The following is a 19529-nucleotide window of genomic DNA, read 5'->3' as shown; positions in this document are numbered from 1 at the left end:
TTTCCCAACCACTGTGCAGCGGCACACTAGTGAAAGATTGAACCAGATTGAAAGATTGTCAGGTGTGCCATGGAAAATTATAAAATTCCACAAAATAAATAAATTCATGAAAAAATAAAAACATTTCAGGGATCCAAACTCTTCACCTTTCGGAGAAATTTGCCATTTTGAATCCATAATCGGTCACTATTGTAATTGCAAAGATCAATGATTAATGTGCAAAAGTGAGTGATATTAATACACGTTAAGGGTCTTTCACATGACTCGCGTTAGTGCTGCAGAATACATTGAAGTCTATGAAGTGACATTACACCAAAGTGTTTTTCACACACACATTTTTGCTTCACCAATAATGTCTTTGAGAGCACTAAGCAACAAGAAATATTTAGAAACTGTCCAAATTTGTGAAGAGACATTGAATGTCTATTCAATGTCTCTAATTAAATTAAATATTTTAAGATATTTTAAGAATATCAGAGACCCCAGTTATTGAAATAATTGAAATTCACCAAGATACGCTTAGACATAAACGATTCATTTGATTACTTTCTGCTATCAAAGCAACTGCAAGCTTTTGTTTTCAAATGTTTATCGTGCACATCTCCCGCTTTGTTACGTGGCAAACTGATAAAGTCATCTGTCCGAGGCAAAGATGCAAAATCGAATGGTTCAGCATCAGTCTCGAACGTCCCTTGATGCGTTTGATTACGCACAGGCAAGCACGTTTAATCAATGCGGACCACGCATTTGTATGTGTTTTGTTCATATTGTAATCGTATTTGTTTTTTTGTAATATTGCGTTGTTCATATGTCATGTTTTACTGGAAAAAATTGGATTTTTCTTTTTTTTTTTTTAATAGTCAAATTTCAAACATTACAAGTAAATAAGCAACAGACGGACAGAAAACTTGGACAAATTCTTGAAAAGGAAAGATATTGACGATGGTTAGCCTATGTGGGATAGTGGTGTGCCGTAGAATTTTTTTTAATCATTAGAAGTGTGCCGTAGCAGAAAAAAGGTTGGGAAACACTGGTTTATAGTCAGTGACAAACATTCACTTTTATTAAATAATATCCATTAAAGAGTCAAAATTCTTACATTAAATGATAATAACGTGTTTAGCAAATGTTTTGCAGAGACAGGTGATACACTCTATTTTGATTATCATAACGATAGCATTGCAGCATCCTATATCAGTTTGGTTTCTATGAGACGTCTCTGACAATCAATGTACCCCTCAAAATCACAATGTAATCAATCTTAAAATTAAGCTCCCTCTTTGACACGTATGTTTGTTTAGAATTTTGAATCAAGTGAAAAGTCGCTACACCTCAGAGAATGTAAGTTACACTACATGCTACAAGCCAAAGGTAGCTTGTTAAATTTAAGCTACTTAAAAACATTTTTTCAACCAGATGCAGAGAGCATACTGTCATAGACAAAGCATCTAAAATACTAATCACATGATGTTTATCTAAGCCATGGTACATTATAGTGCAATAAAGTGTGGTGCAATATGTATGTGCATGTAAAAAGAAAATGTCAATATGCTTAGACAAAAGCTACACCTCTACCTAATCAGAAATATAGCTTCACTACTAAAAAGCTAATTGATTTAAAAACTAGTGAAGCTACCACTTCACTACTCAGAAATGTAGTTAAGCTAATAGCTTTGCTATTGTAGAGAAGCTATTGCCCATCACTTTTCAAATGTTATGTAAAGGCTTCAGTTGAATAAACTAAATTCAATGTTCTCGCTTACGTTTTACACGATTTTTAGTTAATTAAGCAGCAGTAGTTATTAAAGGTCATACTGGATTTTATAAGCTCCAGAGCAGCATGTTGTGCAGGTGCTCTTTATGGGTACACCAAAGTTTAAAGGTGCAATCAGCAATTTCTTCTTCATTAAATAGGTTTACTCCAAAATAAATTAACTGTCATTTTAAAACATGAAGAAAATCATGACCGCTCACAATAGATTCATATTAGTCATGTCAGTAACAATACAAAAACGTATTGTACATTGAGAATGTCCCCTCATGGGGGCTGCCATGTTTGGATCACATGACCAGCCGAATACTACTAACTTAATTGCAGTAACTGCCCTGTTATTAGACACTTTCACTCATGGATTAAATTAATCATGGCTGACTGTGGTCACAAAAAAAGTGAGGAACTTACTCTCTTTGCATGTTCTGGCTACCACAGGAGGCTCTTTTGTGAATTGACTAAACAAAGAGGTCAAAAAGCTTTAGTGTAAAAACATTTCCATTCATGCCGGCAAGAGGAGATCCACCATTAACCTTATCCGGTTCAGTTGAGTGCATCACCAGCAGGTAGGCTAAGTTATGATAGTAACAGTATCATACTTCCCTTGCAACTGGAAGATTTTTAGAGAAATGAATAGAATGTCTGAAGAAGGTCTTTGACTGAGACACTGTGATCTAATAAAGATATACTACTAAACAACAGTGTGAGGGGTTTTACATTTTTTCTTGTTGTATTGTGTACGTACCTGCCCGCGACATGTGTTTTTTTATAGGTTTAAAAGCATTAACATTGACCACAACTTAACTAACTGAACACGATTTATCAAGGCCTATACTGAATTAGTGAAACATAAATTAAAGAGCTCTGTGACGATGAGGAGGGTGTGGCTGGGCCATGATGAATCAGCTGATCAGCGGGAGAGCAAGATAAAGGGGCGGCCGGAGACACCGGTTCGAGAGAGAGAGATGCACTTTGTTTATGTTGGTTTTAAGTTTACCACTAAAGTTTATGTTTACCGTTCAGCCAGTTCCTGCCTCCTCCTCGGCTGTTCTTATACCGTTACAAGTATATATATACACTCACCTAAAGGATTATTAGGAACACCTGTTCAATTTCTCATTAATGCAATTATCTAATCAACCAATCACATGGCAGTTGCTTCAATGCATTTAGGGGTGTGGTCCTGGTCAAGACAATCTCCTGAACTCCAAACTGTATGTCAGAATGGGAAAGAAAGGTGATTTAAGCAATTTTGAGCGTGGCATGGTTGTTGGTGCCAGACGGGCCGGTCTGAGTATTTCACAATCTGCTCAGTTACTGGGACTTTCACGCACAACCATTTCTAGGGTTTACAAAGAATGGTGTGAAAAGGAAAAACATCCAGTATGCGGCAGTCCTGTGGGCTGAAAATGCCTTGTTGATGCTAGAGGTCAGAGGAGAATGGGCTGACTGATTCAAGCTGATAGAAGAGCATCTTTGCCTGAAATAACCACTCGTTACAACCGAGGTATGCAGCAAAGCATTTGTGAAGCCACAACACGCACAACCTTGAGGCGGATGGGCTACAACAGCAGAAGACCCCACCGGGTACCACTCATCTCCACTACAAATAGGAAAAAGAGGCTACAATTTGCAAGAGCTCACCAAAATTGGACAGTTGAAGACTGGAAAAATGTTGCCTGGTCTGATGAGTCTCGATTTCTGTTGAGACATTCAGATGGTAGAGTCAGAATTTGGCGTAAACAGAATGAGAACATGGATCCATCATGCCTTGTTACCACTGTGCAGGCTGGTGGTGGTGGTGTAATGGTGTGGGGGATGTAATCTTGGCACACTTTAGGCCCCTTAGTGCCAATTGGGCATCGTTTAAATGCCACGGCCTACCTGAGCATTGTTTCTGACCATGTCCATCCCTTTATGGCCACCATGTACCCATCCTCTGATGGCTACTTCCAGCAGGATAATGCACCATGTCACAAAGCTCGAATCATTTCAAATTGGTTTCTTGAACATGACAATGAGTTCACTGTACTAAAATCGCCCACACAGTCACCAGATCTCAACCCAATAGAGCATCTTTGGGATGTGGTGGAACGGGAGCTTCGTGCCCTGGATGTGCATCCCACAAATCTCCATCAACTGCAAGATGCTATCCTATCAATATGGGCCAACATTTCTAAAGAATGCTTTCAGCACCTTGTTGAATCAATGCCACGTAGAATTAAGGCAGTTCTGAAGGCGAAAGGGGGTCAAACACAGTATAAGTATGGTGTTTCTAATAATCCTTTAGGTGAGTGTATATAAAAACATTTTTTTTAAAAAACCTCCAAGAACTGACATTAGAGGGCATTCATTTTTTTTATTGAGAAAAAGCCAAGCACCTCTGCTGGAAAAACAATATATACTGTAATTTTTATAAACTGCTGGGAAGAAACTACATTTTGAAGAACTAAATGCAAGTGCAAATTAAATCTAAATATATGGCTTAAAAAAAAAAAAAAATATATATATATATATATAATTTTACAAATATACATTATTTTTAAGGTTAATTTTAATCATTTAATATTTTGTTAATTGTTTAATTTACTTATTTAATTTCACATCTATCAAAATGTAGTCATGGTAGTTTGTCTAAAGGATACAAAACAGTAAGATGTCTTAAGCATTATTTACACATGGTCGGGAGCAGGTGTAAATTTCGTTTCTACAAACTAAATACAAAAACTGTTTTTCATGAATGAAGCCCAGTGTGATGTTAAGTCCTATCAACCTGAAATGAGTTTGACATCTCCGGTCTACAGATTACTTGGTAATAGTGGAACCAATAGTCAAAAGGGGACCAGGGTAGTGATGCACTACATTTACTCTGTTACATTTACTTGAGTAACTTTTTTTTTTTTTTTTTAAATGGTTTGATCGTGGGTATTTCTCACCATTACTCAAGTAAAATTCTGATGAAAAAATGTTACTTCATTACAATGGGTAGCGTTCCTGTCATACATTACTGGTTTAATTTAATAAGTGTTAATAAATGCATAATTTATTGAGATATTTGAATGGGACTCTTAAAAACAGCAGAACTTCACAGCCGCCGCACACTGTCATTCGAGTTGCATTCAACACAACAGCAGCAAGTGTGCAAAAAAAAAAAATTCTTCACATCACACAATGCCTTCATTTTACACCAAGACAAGTATATATTTCGATATTATAAATGCAGCTACAACTTAAGAAAATATGGTGAGGTATTTTTTAGAGATTGTGACAATATGGACTTGTCTGTGTCATGGTGATACTCATTAAATTTCAGCGTGAATCTGTAACTATGGGCTCTTATGACCTCAGTTTCGAAATTTACATTTTTATATCATCAGCACTGCAACATATCAGTGCCTACTTTATAAATCCTTGTATACATCTGCATTAAGTGCAAATGTTTTGCCCTGCCTATTGCAATTGTGAGCATTTCTGCACATGCAAGGTTGACGCGTGCACAGCGTTTGACAGATGCGGGTGGCTTAAGAACAACAAGCTTCCAAACACAGAGATAAGGAGCAATTTAACTTAGTATACAGTACTAATTATCTAAATTATTTTGACACTGACAATGCTGGACCGTCACTGAACTAAACTCAAGCAGGATGTAAATATGGGTGATATTTAAGTTTCTTAACATTATTATTGCATTTGTATGTATTTATTTATCGATAAAAAATTTCTCAATGTGTGATCTGGTATGCTGTATTCTTGTTTAGTTATTGTGTTGTTGTGTGAAGCACTGCTGTAGCCCTATATTTATTGCCCCGTGGGGATTAATAAAGTTCTAATAATAATAAAAGCTGCGAAATAATGACAGAAGGCATGAATAAAGCATGATCTTGCTTCAGTGTATAATTAAACATTATACAGTATATCATTTGGGACTGTGTCGCATTGTTCATGTTTTCACTGTAATAATTACTAGAAAAAGGTTTCCAAACTTCTCTTCTAATTGACAGATTTGTCCAAATCTAAGAAGCATCCTTAAAGTGATAGTTCAGCCTTTAATATTATATCATAATTTTACCGCCTCCATGTTCTTCCAACCCTGTGAAACTTTTTGTATTCTGTGGAACCCAAAAGATGCGAGACAGAATGTTACAGAGTGGCAGTCTCAGCCACCATTTCCTTTCAAAATATGGAGGGTAACATGCAGTGAAAGTAAATGATGATTAAGGCTAGCATTCTGTCTAACATCTACTTATTGGAATAATTTTCACAAAATGTACAATTCTTGCATCATTTACTCACCCTCATGCAATCCCAGATGTGTATGTTTTTTCTTCTTCTGCTGAACACAATATTTAGAAGAATATCTCAGCACTATTGGGTCATAGAATGCAAGTGAATGGGTACTAAAATTATGAAGCTCAGAAAGCACATAAAGGCAGCATTAAAGGAATTAAAATGACACTGGTTCAATCTATGTCTTCAGAAGGGATATACTAAGTTGGGTGAGAAACAGATCAATATTTAAATCCTTTTTACTAATAAATCTCCACTTTCACATTCTTCTTCTTGTGTTTTTGGTGATTCAATTCTTTGTTCATTTTGCCACCTACTGGCCAGGGAGGAGAATTAATAGGAAAAAAAGGACTTTTATATTGTAAAGTTAAAGATATTTATCTGTTTCTCACCAACAACTATCTTATTGCTTCTCAGATTCACTGGATTCACTGCATCAATGTGTTTGCTGGAGCTTCAAAGTTTTGGTCACCATTCACTTGCATTGTATGGACCAATAGAGCTGAGACATTCTTCTAAAAAAATCTTCATATGTGTTATGCAGAAGAAGTAAAGTCTTACATATCTGGGATGGCATGAGGGTGAGAAAATGAGAGCATTTTAATTATTTGGTGAACAATCCCTTTAATTTGATGCATGCAAGCAAGAAGTCATATAGGTTTGAAACAACATGGTGGTGAATGATGACAATTTCCATTATTAAAAATAATATTAATAATAGTATTATTATTATTAATCATTCTGTAATGCATACTAATATCATGTACTGGAATATAGGACAGTAAACATTATGTTATATGTGAAAGTAACTAATACTTTTCTTACTTGAGTCATTTTTTACATTATTACGTTTACTTCTACTTGAGTAATAATTTTTTTAAGTAAAGTAAAAGTATTGTACTTTTAATTGAGTAAAGGTTTTGTCTACTCTATCCACCTCTGTAAATAACCAATTAAAACAGTCATCACTCATCATGGTACCAATAGCTGCTTTTTGAGTTGCTAGCATAATGTCCCACCTTGACGAAAAGGCATCTCGAAAAATAATGTACCTTAATAGTTAAACCATCATCACAAAATTATGAGGATACACTAAAGACACACAGTTTTTTTTATACAACTGTATTGTGAGTCACTATGTACTAAAGCCATTCCAGAAGAATGGTTGAGCAGGGTTAAAGGAAGAGTTAACCCACAAATGAAAATGGTGTCATAATTTACTCATCCTCATACAATCCCTGATGAATATCAGAAAACAAACAAATATTTTTAGTAGAATATTTTTGCTATATAATCCATACAATGCCAGTGAATGGTGACCAAAACTTTGAAGCTCCAAAAAGCACATAAAGGCAGCAAAAACATTAGCTATAAGAGTCCAGAGGTTCAATTAATGTCTACAGTCTCCTTGGTGATCATAATTTGAAGCTTGATTACACTGCCTATATCACCATCTAGCGCTCTGCGTATGTGTCAAGCACTAGTGTAATGGAGCTTAAAATCATGATAGTGCCTAGAGACTGCAATGGTAAGATGTACAGTCAAAAAGGAGTTACATTTTGGTCTGTTCTCACCCAAAACAGATTATATTGCTACAGAAGACATGGATTAACCCAATAGAGTTGCATAGATTACTTTTATGCTGCCTTTATATGCTCTTTGGAGCTTCAAAGTTTTGGTCACCATTAACATGCATTGTATGGACCTACAGAGCTGAGATATTTGCCTTAAAATCTTTGTTTGTGTCCAGCAGAACAAAGAAAGTCATACACATCTGTAATGGCATGAAGGTGAGTAAATGATCATTTTCATTTTCGTGTGAACTATACCTTAGCTAACCGTTCCGAAAAATCTAGGCCAAGAACAGTTTGTAATTTTGCTGTGTCGAACCGTGCTCAAGTGGAAATGCTACTGGAATCATTCCTCAGTGTTCTCAGAACCGTTTGGCCCGATGGTGGAAGAGCGGCCAATGTTTTACCTCCTTTGGGACTCACATTCTGGTTCAACAATTATTAAAACAAATAACTCACAATCTCAACTAACATTCAGCAATACAACTACATTGTATTGAACTAGCACTAACGCTCCAATATTACTTGATTTGAACACTACTAGATTTGCTCGCAGGAACATGTGGCTGGTTTGTTGCTGGTCCAAAGTGAAACTGGGTCAACCATTTAGATCAACTTAGACCAACTAACGAGCATAGATGAGCAGCTTAGGTAAGCTAGAAACCATGTATAAATCAATACCAACAACAGCTGGTATTAGCTAAATTATCCAGCATGGAACATGTACTGATACTGAATCTGAGCTGTAATTGCAATTATTGCAGCATTTGAATATCTCCACACAAGTGTTCTTCTTGGCATACAAATTCTGGTTTCAGTGCTTGACTTTTGTGCTTTGCTAACTATTTAAGTAACTGCCAAATGTCACATGTACATGATATATATGTTTTCTTGTGTGTCACTTTGATGAGAAAGCATCTATCTAGATGGCATATGTAAATGTTATATTCTTCAGACACACAGATTCAGAGAAAGAATACACACAGAGACACACACACATACGTGTGCCAGCGCAAGTATGCACACAAACCTGCACACAACCTCTCTCTTGTTAGAATATGACTTAAGGGCACAATAAAACATAAAATGGCATATGCGTGACATTGGAGAAAACAATTTGCTGAGTGATTAGTAAAAATATTTACTAGCATCTTGCAGTTCTACTTTAAATAACCAACAGGAATAAGCAATTTTTTATATATGTTGTGTTTTTGAATTGCAATGCATTAATAGTCAATAATAAATATGTTAACATTTTGGAAAACAGCTTAAACAAGTCTATTTCCTGTAGTTGTTTTCCTTGTAGCTTAAATGTCATTGTATAGATGGCCACTCACTCAGTTATCTCCTCAGTAACAGTATGTTCCACCTGTAGGCGGGAGTTGACCTCGATGAAGTAGTGCTTTCCATGTTTGTCAACCAGGAACTCCACTGTGCCAGCGTTCTCATAGCCCACCTATGAAAAATATTGCAGAACTGTAGAGCTGACATCTTGGTATGTAAATACATTATGTATGTGAGCATGTGTTGTTACAGGTGCACCTTAAAATAATATCAAGTTAGATTCTATAAATATAATGTTAGATTTTAATACAGGATATTTTGGACCCTACAATAAGGTGTCAGATAAGCTGCATTGTGCTTTAGAATGAGTCTAGTAAAATGTACAATTGGTTAGTTAAGTCATGACATTAGAAACCAACATATCAGTGTCACAGAATACACTAGAGTGTACTGAAATGTATCTGTTAGTGTCACGGTCCTGTCGCTCTGTCAGTCTGGGTTTTTGTGTGACAGGACCGTGACATCATCGTCCTATGTCTGTCTTGTGTTTCGTTTTCTGTCTTTGTGTGACCGCACGGTTTCAGTTGTCATTTTCCCTGCTGTGTGCTCCTCTGTTGGTCTCATGTTTCATGTTCGGAGCATGGTGTCTGGATCCTGACTTCCCTGTCTGGTTCAGTTTTGGTTGGTGTCGGGATCAGAACACTCATGCTCCTTGTTCTGATGGTTATTGTCGTGAGTGCATTGCGCCATCTTGTTGCATGCACTCAGATCGATCTCTTCGGTCTGTCTTGTTTCATGTCCGGAGCATGGTGTCTGGATCCTGACTTTACTGTCTGGTTCGGTTTCAGTCTGTGTCAGGATCCAGACACTCATGCTCCATGTTCTGTCTGATATTGTGTGAGTGCATTGCGCTTATGTCATCTCGGTGGCGTGCACTAGCGCCAATAGCTTATGTCTGTCCCTCGCGAACACAGGTGCACCTCGTGGTGTGCTCGCATTGTGCCGTGCGCCCGGGTCGTAAGCTGTCTTCACGTTGTGCTGAGGTTCAGTCGCTTCGGTCTGAGGTGTCGGGTTTATGTGTGACCAGACCTCGCAGGTGTCCTGTTTCATTTGGTCGCCTGTTGCGTGCATCGCCTGGCGTTTGCCTTGCGATGTACGCTCAGTTTTTGTTTAGTGTGGGAATGCATGGCATCGCTTTGTTTGGCATTGCTATGCATTCTCTCATCTTGTATGTCGGTTGGCATGAGCGTTTATAGCCTCATTGTCTTGGCGATGTGCGCTCATGCCATTCGGGTGTTTATGTCTTTTTTGTTTCTGTATTGCCACGTGTCTCTCAGTCTTGCATAAAACCCTGCCTCCTTGTTTGCCTATTATTTGTTTATTTATTTTAGTTAGGTTATTAGTCACACCTGCCCTGTCTGTTAACCTGTTTGATTTCTCTCCTTATTTTAGTCTCTTCATGTGTGCTGTCCAGTGCCAGTTCGTCTTGTTTCGTGTCTCATGTCGGTCTGGTTTGTTACCCTTGTTCATGTCCGTCCCGGTCAGTCCTGGTTAACAGTAACGTCTGCCCCAGCCCTACTTCCTTTAGTTCTGCCCTGGACTTTGTGATTTTCCCCCACAGGGTAGTTTATGTTTGTTTTTGGTATTTATACATTTTTTGTTAAATAAATTCCCCTTATTTTTTACTCTTTGTTTGGGTCCTGAGCCTCTGTTCAACCTTTGACAATTCATCAATATAAAGGTGACAAAGGTTTTGTTCAAGAAAATGTTGAGAGCATGAGTATGTTCATAGAACTTTTTTTTAAAGAGCTTGGTATCCCCAGGGGCTTCTACTTTAGCTCCCTGGTATCATGGTATGATGACTTGAACCCAATATGACAAGCAAAGATTTAGTAAAAAAAGCCCAAACTTTTCCTTTTAAATGTCTCAGGCTTGTAGAGAAAAAAACCCTCAAGCGATCAGCAAATTCTGCTGAACAGCATGGTGCCAGTGGAAGGAAATAAAGAGTCTTCTGGTAAAAGCCATGATATCAGAAGGACTTACAGTCTTGACACCAGCCCAAAACTCAACCCAAGGAGCAAGAGATAAGTAAGAGAGATCAAGATAGATAGACTGAAAGAGATGAAGACAGTCTCAAAATGTACTAAACATAAGATAAAAAAAACATGGAGATAAAATGGAGAAGATATATAAATCCCCTTCTTTTAAAGCCTAAAGTCTTCTTTCTCCTCCTCCTGCTCCTCCTCTTTCATAAAAACTCATTCAAGCTTCTTGGACACACAGAAGGGATTGAAGATAATCCAGTGCCAAAATTCACTGTAATCTGATCCAATTTCTCCCAACTATTCAGCGATGCCTACTAATCCCACATTGAAATGTGCTTGCCAAAAGCAGACGCTCTCACACACAAACATCATTTCAGACCTAGCTTCTGAAATTTGCCATGGCATATTACAACATACTAAATTCACATGGCCAATAAATCAACATTTTTAGAAAACAAAACACAAAGACTTACAAATGACAGTGACACTGATGAAAATTAATTCACTCTATTTCTCGTCACCATCTCTCTTTCCATTCATCCTGCTTTTCCTCATTTCTCCACACTTCACGTCAATCATGTCAGGAGGATTTGTTTCATTTTAATCTGAACTGACAAACATGACCATTATGACAGGGTTCAAACTTACCAGCTAAATCACTACTGATACAGGAGAGATAGAAAAAGGAGAATGAATGAATGAATGAATGAACCAACCAAATGAATTGAAATTTTATTACCTCAAAACAACAAAACCAGAAAGCTTGGGATAAGAATTCATATTATGAAGTTAAGCACAAAGATCTTGTTACTGAGTAAAAGTTACATTTCTCTATTTCCGTGTGATGTGTGTCCAAAGACGAGATCCACAAAATCCACAGATGTATTACACATTGGACAGCCCACCAGAAGGTATGCCAAAATTTTTAATTTTTTTTAAATGATTAAAGCCTTCCTATCTCTCTCTCTCTCTCTCTCTCTCTCTCTGTTTTGTGAAAGGTTTTGCTTTCTATTTCGCCATCTCACCCCTTTTTGCCTTGTTTCTACAAGTAGATGTTTCTGTGAAACAGGGTGAATTCAGATATTTTTTCCCACTTTTTGACAATCATCTTAATCACTCTTCCAAAAGTCACCAAATTTACCTGAATTCACCCTACTTGCTTTCAGTTTAATTCAATAAACTTTGTTTTCACAAGGTTTATTATTCACCTCTCCACCTTTATATAGCAGCCTCAGATATACAGGTTATAACTAATAGAGAATACTATAAGGAGGGGCTGAAAAAAGGACAGATGGTGAAGAGAAGAGTGAGGGAGAGAGGGAGAGAGACTAAATCAGAGTCTTTTTGATCAGATGTGTTTGCGGTGACATGCATGATTATAATCGCCTCTTCTTGTGAAGGGACAAGTGGCTGCTATGGTGACCGCTAACACACAGATATGACCCTGAATAAGGTAATAATAAAGAGAAAAGGACCAAAGATGGAGGATAAAGGACAGAAGCTAACAAACATGAACACATGAGAAGAATAAAAGGACAAGTACAAAATGACTGTCATTATTAACACACGTTGTTACATCGTTTTATCAGAGCTCCAGTTGCATTTAGATTCATTAAATGTATCACTCACTGCTTCAGTGACATCTAGAGAATGATTTATGGTATGAACTAAAGAAACTTTAAGTGTAAGGAAGTAGAATAAACAAAGCAAGTTAAAATTGTAATGTTTTGTCATGAGCGTCTATTTGACTATTTATTGATTTTATATCTTTGTGTTTCAGAGAATAAAGCAGATGGCAGATTGTCTGTTTAGAATATATTAGAGAGGCACACACACAAAATCACTGGGGACAGGGTGTCATCCCCTTCTGCCATTCAACCAGCTTACTCCAAAGTGAGAAAGAAGAAAAGAAAACATGGTATTGGTGGGGGTGCTGATCTCTATTTGTGCTCTCTATGCACCATTTTGCAGAGCCTGCACTGGTGCAAATTCTACAGTGGAATATTGCAGAACAGCCCATGTGGCAAAGTGTAGACTGGAGGAGGACCGCAAGGGCTGAGGGTGCCAATTAGGATAGGGCCCAGAGTGAGTGAGTGCTCCAAATCACAAGTTAAGGAATCTTGGGGCATGCCAACAATTGTTATGGCAACACAGATAATGAAAGAATTAAAAATTTCATTTTTATTGATCAGGGGTGTGTTTCCCAAAAGCATTTTAAGCTTAAGTTGATCATAGAGACCATTGGCACCACTGGTTTCTATGGTCTACTTAGGCTTACAATGCTTTTGGGAAACATAGCTCTGGCTCAATCTTTTTTCCTCAATTCCTTATTCTCACCTTTTCTTACCCCATCACCTTAATAGTGGAAAAATAGTTTTTCTCCTTTTTCTCTCTCTAAACTGTAACGACACAGGCACAAAGCCAGTGAAATTGAGTAAAGTGTATTTTCACACTGTGTTTTGGGACCTATCTATCCTTTGTATTTCCTTCCCCTTCGTTTGCCTTCCAAAAACTTTGGGCTAAAGTTCTGCTGAACCCATATAACTGGCCTACATATCAGACAATAAGCACCATGGCTAATGGCCCATTATACTCAGTAAGACCCCAAAATCTCTGTGAATATAATCATGGCATCCATGCAAAACTGCAAAACAAACACCACTCCTTCCACACACAAGATTTGCTGGTGCAGCAGATATCCCAGCTCCAAACCAGCACTAACCAGCATGAACCAGCCTGACAAGCATGGAAATTTAAACTAGTCTAAGCTTGTCTTTTCCAACAGTGAACATCCTCAAAAATTTCCCTCTAAGAGTCTAGTGGAATTGTACAAAACTGCTGGCAGGAAATACAAAGGGTGGAGCTTAATCAACACCATTTTTTTGTAGAACGTCCCATGGATAGCTTGATTTGGCTTGTGTCTGCCTCAAATATGAGAAAAGGACTTTTGTCACTATGGTAACATATTCACACCAGTCGGCCAGTGTAAGATAAAGGGCAGACAAACATCTGACCTAGTGCACATACCCTGGCCTGATGACTTTCTCATGATTAGTAATCTTCAGAACATAACATGAGATGATGTACAGCAGATGATGTACAGTAGTGCAGTCCTGAAGCTGCAGGAAATTCTGCAGAAGATGATTTACATCTCATAATCTGTCTGTAAAGTGCATTAAATATGAGGACCTTCATAAAGTTTCTGTATGAACAGCTTAATTAAAATGTGAACAAAAAAGTATAAAAATTGATACACATGTTTGGTACATGCATTTTCCTGGGAACTATTACAAGCTCCATACCATGTGTAGGCTGCTCCCATCAGCTAACACAGACAAGAGCTTAAGAGCTTAGAGAATGAATGTTAAAGTGATGTTTGAGTGCATGTATGTTTGTATGTAAGTGTGCACACAGCCATTAAAATGTACAGATACACAGAAGATGAGGGTAGAAATTATCAACTGAATAAGCTACACAAATGGATTAACTCTATTAAGCAATTGTAATGAAAGTTTCCCACTTAACAGTTGATCCCATTTGTGTGAGTTTGAGTGTGGGGTCAACCGTTAGCTCTGAGCCCCTAGGTCAGGGCTTCTGCAAGACCAGTTTCTAACACCAAAGGCCCTTCTGTTTTAGAGAGATCTGGCAGTCATTTGCACAACACCCACTTTGCAGCACTCCACACAGCCTTAGGGAAGAGAGAGCAGAGACACAGAGAGAAAGAGTGCAGTATGCAAGGCTCCTGTGCTAGTTGATGAGCAAGTTTTATCTTTAATCCTTCTTTGAAGATTTATTCTCAAATTTAGATTGCTATGACCAAACACCTCAGTTTTAATGGCTTTTAGCTACATATGTCATCCAATAACCATTTGCATTTCAAATCAGAAAGCAGGAGTGAGAAAGTGATATAGACAGAAAGCAAAGGAGGACATGTTTTCTATTACATTGGCAGAATCAGTGATTACCCAGACACTAGCACACTCTCATCAGATAAGCAAGGTTTTAAACTTAATGTTCATGCTAAGTGTATGCAAATAGCTCAAATGTAATTTTAAAAAGTACAGTCTATGTCTGAATTACAAACTAGGCCACAGATCATACATAACTATGTGCTCATTTTAGTTTGAATCACATTAGAAACATGCAAGCCCCTGACAGAAAGAGAAACGGAGTGAGAGATATCAGCCAACAACCACAGATCCTGAGCAGAGTGCTGATGATGGCAAGCTGGTGGCTGTGTGATTTTATTGTTTATCCCTTGGTTTCCACTGTTATTAATGGTTAAGTGTTTTTAACATTTGATTTAGGATTGGGGGTTTGCTGAGATGCAGGTAGAGATGGGAAGGTGAATGAAAGGAAGGAATGAAAGTGAAAGAAGGAAAGTGGAGGGAAAACAGGCCTTTTTAACAAACACAATGAGATTCTGATACCACAGACTAAATCCCAACATTCAATTGTTTTTTACACAGACTAGAAGACCATTGAAATATAAAATATAAAAGCGAATGTGTTTGAGAGTGTATAAATTACTTACGGTGCCCTTTAAATTGCTTACATTGCAAGCTGGCTGTAGCCAGTAAGATTTCAGCCATGTCAACAGCAGCAGCCAGAAGTAATAAATCAATTCAACAGCTCTGACAATCAACAGCAGAGCACAACTCCATATGGTGTAACATGGGAGCCTTAGGCCTGTGTGTGTATGTAGCGTTTGTGTCAAAAAAGTGTTTTTATTTTGGAACCCAGTCGGTACAGCAAAGATTGTCTCCACTCTTCTCAACTCAGCCTCTACCAGTGTTTACTCCCCTATTAATAGCCTTTTCCAGAAATGAACTGAAATTGATGACCATTAGGGTTAGTTAACCCTTCCCACTACAAACATGACCCTTTGGAAAATACCGGTAAATTTAGCATTGGCTATTTCCCTGAATGAGAAGTTGCAACATTACTTGTAAAGTTTGGTTTTGATGCTATGTGTGAAAAGAGTTGTAAGATTAACAGTTCGAGCGTGTGCGAGCTCGGTCCAAAAAGAGCAAAAAAAAATGTCAGCAAATTGGACAGATAATGACATTTAGTCAAAGAACTTAGTCCGATATTTTAAAGGTGAATATAGAGAAAATCTCATAGTGTATGTTATACCACGACTCAAATCTGAGGTCATATGTGAGCAGCTAATGGAAATCGATCATGTACAGCCACGACAGTAAACCACGAAGACATGGAGAGGACGAACAAGCGCTCAAAGTGAAGAAAACATATAACGCCACTCATCTTTCCACCCAAGACCACACACTAATGTGCTCAGAAGAATATAAAAAGAAACAGCTTTCTCTATAAACTCATCAGTCAATCATTGTTTTGAGGAATGAAAGCTATACAATGCTTGAAATTGCCAAAAAACTGAATATTTTATACAAAGGTGTACACTAAAGTCTTCAAAGACAAAGGACAACTGGCTCTAACAATGACAGAAAGAGATGTGGAAGGCCAGATGTACAACTAAACAAGAGGATAAGTACATCAGAATCTCTAGTTTGAGAAATAGATGTCTTACATGTCCTCAGCTGACAGCTTCATTGAATTCTACCTGCTCAACACCAGTTTCATGTACAACAGTAAAGAGAAGACTCAGGGGAGCAGGTCTTATGGGATGAAGACTCAGGGGAGCAGGTCTTATGGGATGAAGACTCAGGGGTGCAGGCCTTATGGGAAGAATTGCAAAGAAAAAGTCACTTTTGAAACAGAACAAAATTCAACAGAACAGAACAAAGTGGGCAAAGAAACACAGACATTGGACAACAGATCATTTGAAAAGTGTTATGGATCTTATCCCCACTGAGACAAGACAGCCACTTCTATGGCGAGTGCTACAGGAAGCATGGGGTGAAATGTCACCTGAGTATCTGGACTAAATGACAGCTAGAATGCCAAGGATCTGTGGGGGCCTGGGTAGCTCAGCGAGTATTGACGCTGACTACAACCCCTGGAGTTGCGAGTTTGAATCCAGGGTGTGCTGAGTGACCACAGCCACATCTCCTAAACAACCAACTTGGCCTGGTTGCTAGGGAGGGTAGAATTAGATGGGGTTAACCTCCTCGAGGTCGAGATTAGGGGCTCTCGCTCTCAATGGGGCGTGTGGTAAATTGTGCATGGATTGACTGTCTCAGTAGCGGAGGAAACTGAGACTTGTCTCCACCACCCAGATTAAGGTGAGTAACCACCCCACCACAAGGACACACTGGGGATTAGGCATTCAAAATTGGGAGAAAAAGGGGATAAAAAAATCTGATCTGCAAAGCTGTATTTGTTGCCCGATTTTTATGAGAACTCTTTGAAGTTGTTCAAGATTTTCTGAATATTTTTTTTCAAATTGTAATAACAAATGTTATTAATGTCCTGAATATACATTGTGATCAGTTGAATGACACTTTGGTGAATAAACATACCAATTTTTTTCCATAAGAGCAAAATCTGTACATTATTCCAAACTTTTGGCCGCCAGTGTAGATCTGCAATCTCTACCATGTCAAGAATGGCATGTCTTTTGCCTAAAACCCAGAACCCCGTCAGGGCAGCAGAGCATACAGAGGCTAATCTGGTAAAGGGTAATGATTATACAAGAGGAGAGAGACTGGAGAAGATCTCGTGTCATTCATGTTGTGCAGAAAGTGACCTGGATTCCAACAACTATATGACTCAAAACTGTATTAGAAAGCGGTTGTATAGATTTCATTCACAACCACTAATGGGACAACCACCTGACATTCTTGGCAATGGAGACAGACTAGGTGGGTATACAATTTATTATCAAATTATATACATGAATAAAATGGTCTTTATTCAATGAAATACTGGTAATGCTTCAATCCAAGACAGAGACTGTAATGGATTCCGTATGTACACATACACTGAATGGCCCACAGAAAAAATATCACACAGAGATTTAAATATTAAATCCACCAGCCAGGCATTGATTCTTAAGCAAAGTTGTTTTTCCAAGGATGAAGTGATGTATGTCAGCCAACTTCTCCCTCTTAAAATTCCACCCAGCCTCCTTATGCCCCTATCAGTAAAAGAGGTGCATCTGAAAGCATGGGAAGAGGGCTGCTGAATCCATCACATGTCATGACATAAACCTGGTCTTTATTAGATTATTCTACCCAGCGTCATGAGACAATTTTATAGTCAAATATGAAAATGTTGCCAAGGAGATGTTTCTTATTTTCAGCAATGAGTGAATATACTGCCCTCTTTATAACAAGTAAATTATTCGCTTACGTGACCAAATTTCACGCTATGTGACCAAAATATGAATTAGCCACTGTTGAGAAAAAATTCTGATTTTACTCGCCAGAGCTTGAGCTGTGTAGTGGTGAAGAAGAACTTGAGCACCCCAATCCTTTTACTGAATAAGTGAAGCCAGCGATTAGGAAGGTGGATTCTGCCTCCTCTTTTACAGCGTGTTGTGTCTTGTGAGCAAGCGCCCTGAAATTAATTGACATTCTTTGGGTCCAGTGGTTCCGAATCTGTCGTGACCGTGCTGTCTCAATCACTTTATTTGAGCCTTGGAATGTCGCTGATATAACAACGTCAACTCTGAATTTGGTTAAACTGTTCCACAGACTGTTCATTTTTAACTGTCTCTGTTTTAAAGCAAGTCTACAGACCAGTTGGACTTCATTTAGAAGACGTCCAACAGGCAAAGTGTTGCAAAACACTCCGAGAGCTTGTAGATTTGAATTTCTTAAAAAACTCGAGAGCTTGTAGATTTGAATTTGAGAACATGTTCAGTAACTATTTGTACAAACAAGTCATACACATTATACTGTACAAGTCAAAGTTTCCTTTTGCTTCGTTCGGTGTATTTTGTATCCAAAGACGAGACCCATGTATCCCATTTTCATGTCATGTCTTTTTAAATATCCTTTCTTTATTTACAGTCAGTTGGTGATCAAAAATAATCATTATTTCTAATCATGCATTGCACAGATGAGGGAAAAACAACCGTGCAACTTCTCTTTCATTAATGTGCACTGTGCTCATTCAACTGTAAACACTTGTCTTAAAGAGACAGTATCAATTTAGCACTTGTTATCAGCATTGTTCCTGAATGCGGAAGTGTTCCACGGTTCACCTGTTTTCAATTTCCGGTCTGCAGTGTTTTTGCTTGCATTGGCGAAGCATCGTGTATTCTAAGCGGGTAATGTGATGTTTAAAGTATTACATTTGTAAACATTTTCAAAAAATGGTTAAAGTGCCAATACTTAACAGAGACGAGATGATTTTTACAGTGCCTAACTTGAGTATGTAGATGTAATTAAGGTTAGTTAGTTACGTTGACATTACTTTGAGTTGTTATGACACAAAACAACTGCAAAAGTTGAGCCTGAAATGAATTTTTAAATATAAATAACACTTAAATGGTTGTTGTTCTCTGTCTGAATTGCTTGTTTCTATTGTTTTTGCAACCCGAAACGAACGATAACGTCAGATTTTAAGACCGAACCCGCTTACTATCTATTCTTTTCTCCTAGTATCTTCTCATGGTATAGCTGTATTTTATGTAAGCATATA

At 37.9% G+C, this 19529-nt stretch overlaps 1 protein-coding gene across 1 annotated transcript in view; it reads right to left on the bottom strand.

The window, feature by feature from the left end:
- LOC127651876 (pyruvate carboxylase, mitochondrial-like) overlaps nt 1-19529 on the bottom strand; it is a 198989-nt gene that overhangs the window by 157248 nt on the left and 22212 nt on the right. The window contains exon 7 of the mRNA XM_052137919.1: nt 8967-9085. Coding sequence (XP_051993879.1) covers nt 8967-9085 — 119 coding nt within the window. The remainder of the gene's footprint in view (nt 1-8966; nt 9086-19529) is intronic.

The sequence above is a fragment of the Xyrauchen texanus genome, chromosome 1 (assembly GCF_025860055.1).
Source record: "Xyrauchen texanus isolate HMW12.3.18 chromosome 1, RBS_HiC_50CHRs, whole genome shotgun sequence".
Taxonomy (NCBI): Eukaryota; Metazoa; Chordata; class Actinopteri; order Cypriniformes; family Catostomidae; genus Xyrauchen; species Xyrauchen texanus.
This window is presented reverse-complemented; position numbering and strand designations above follow the sequence as displayed.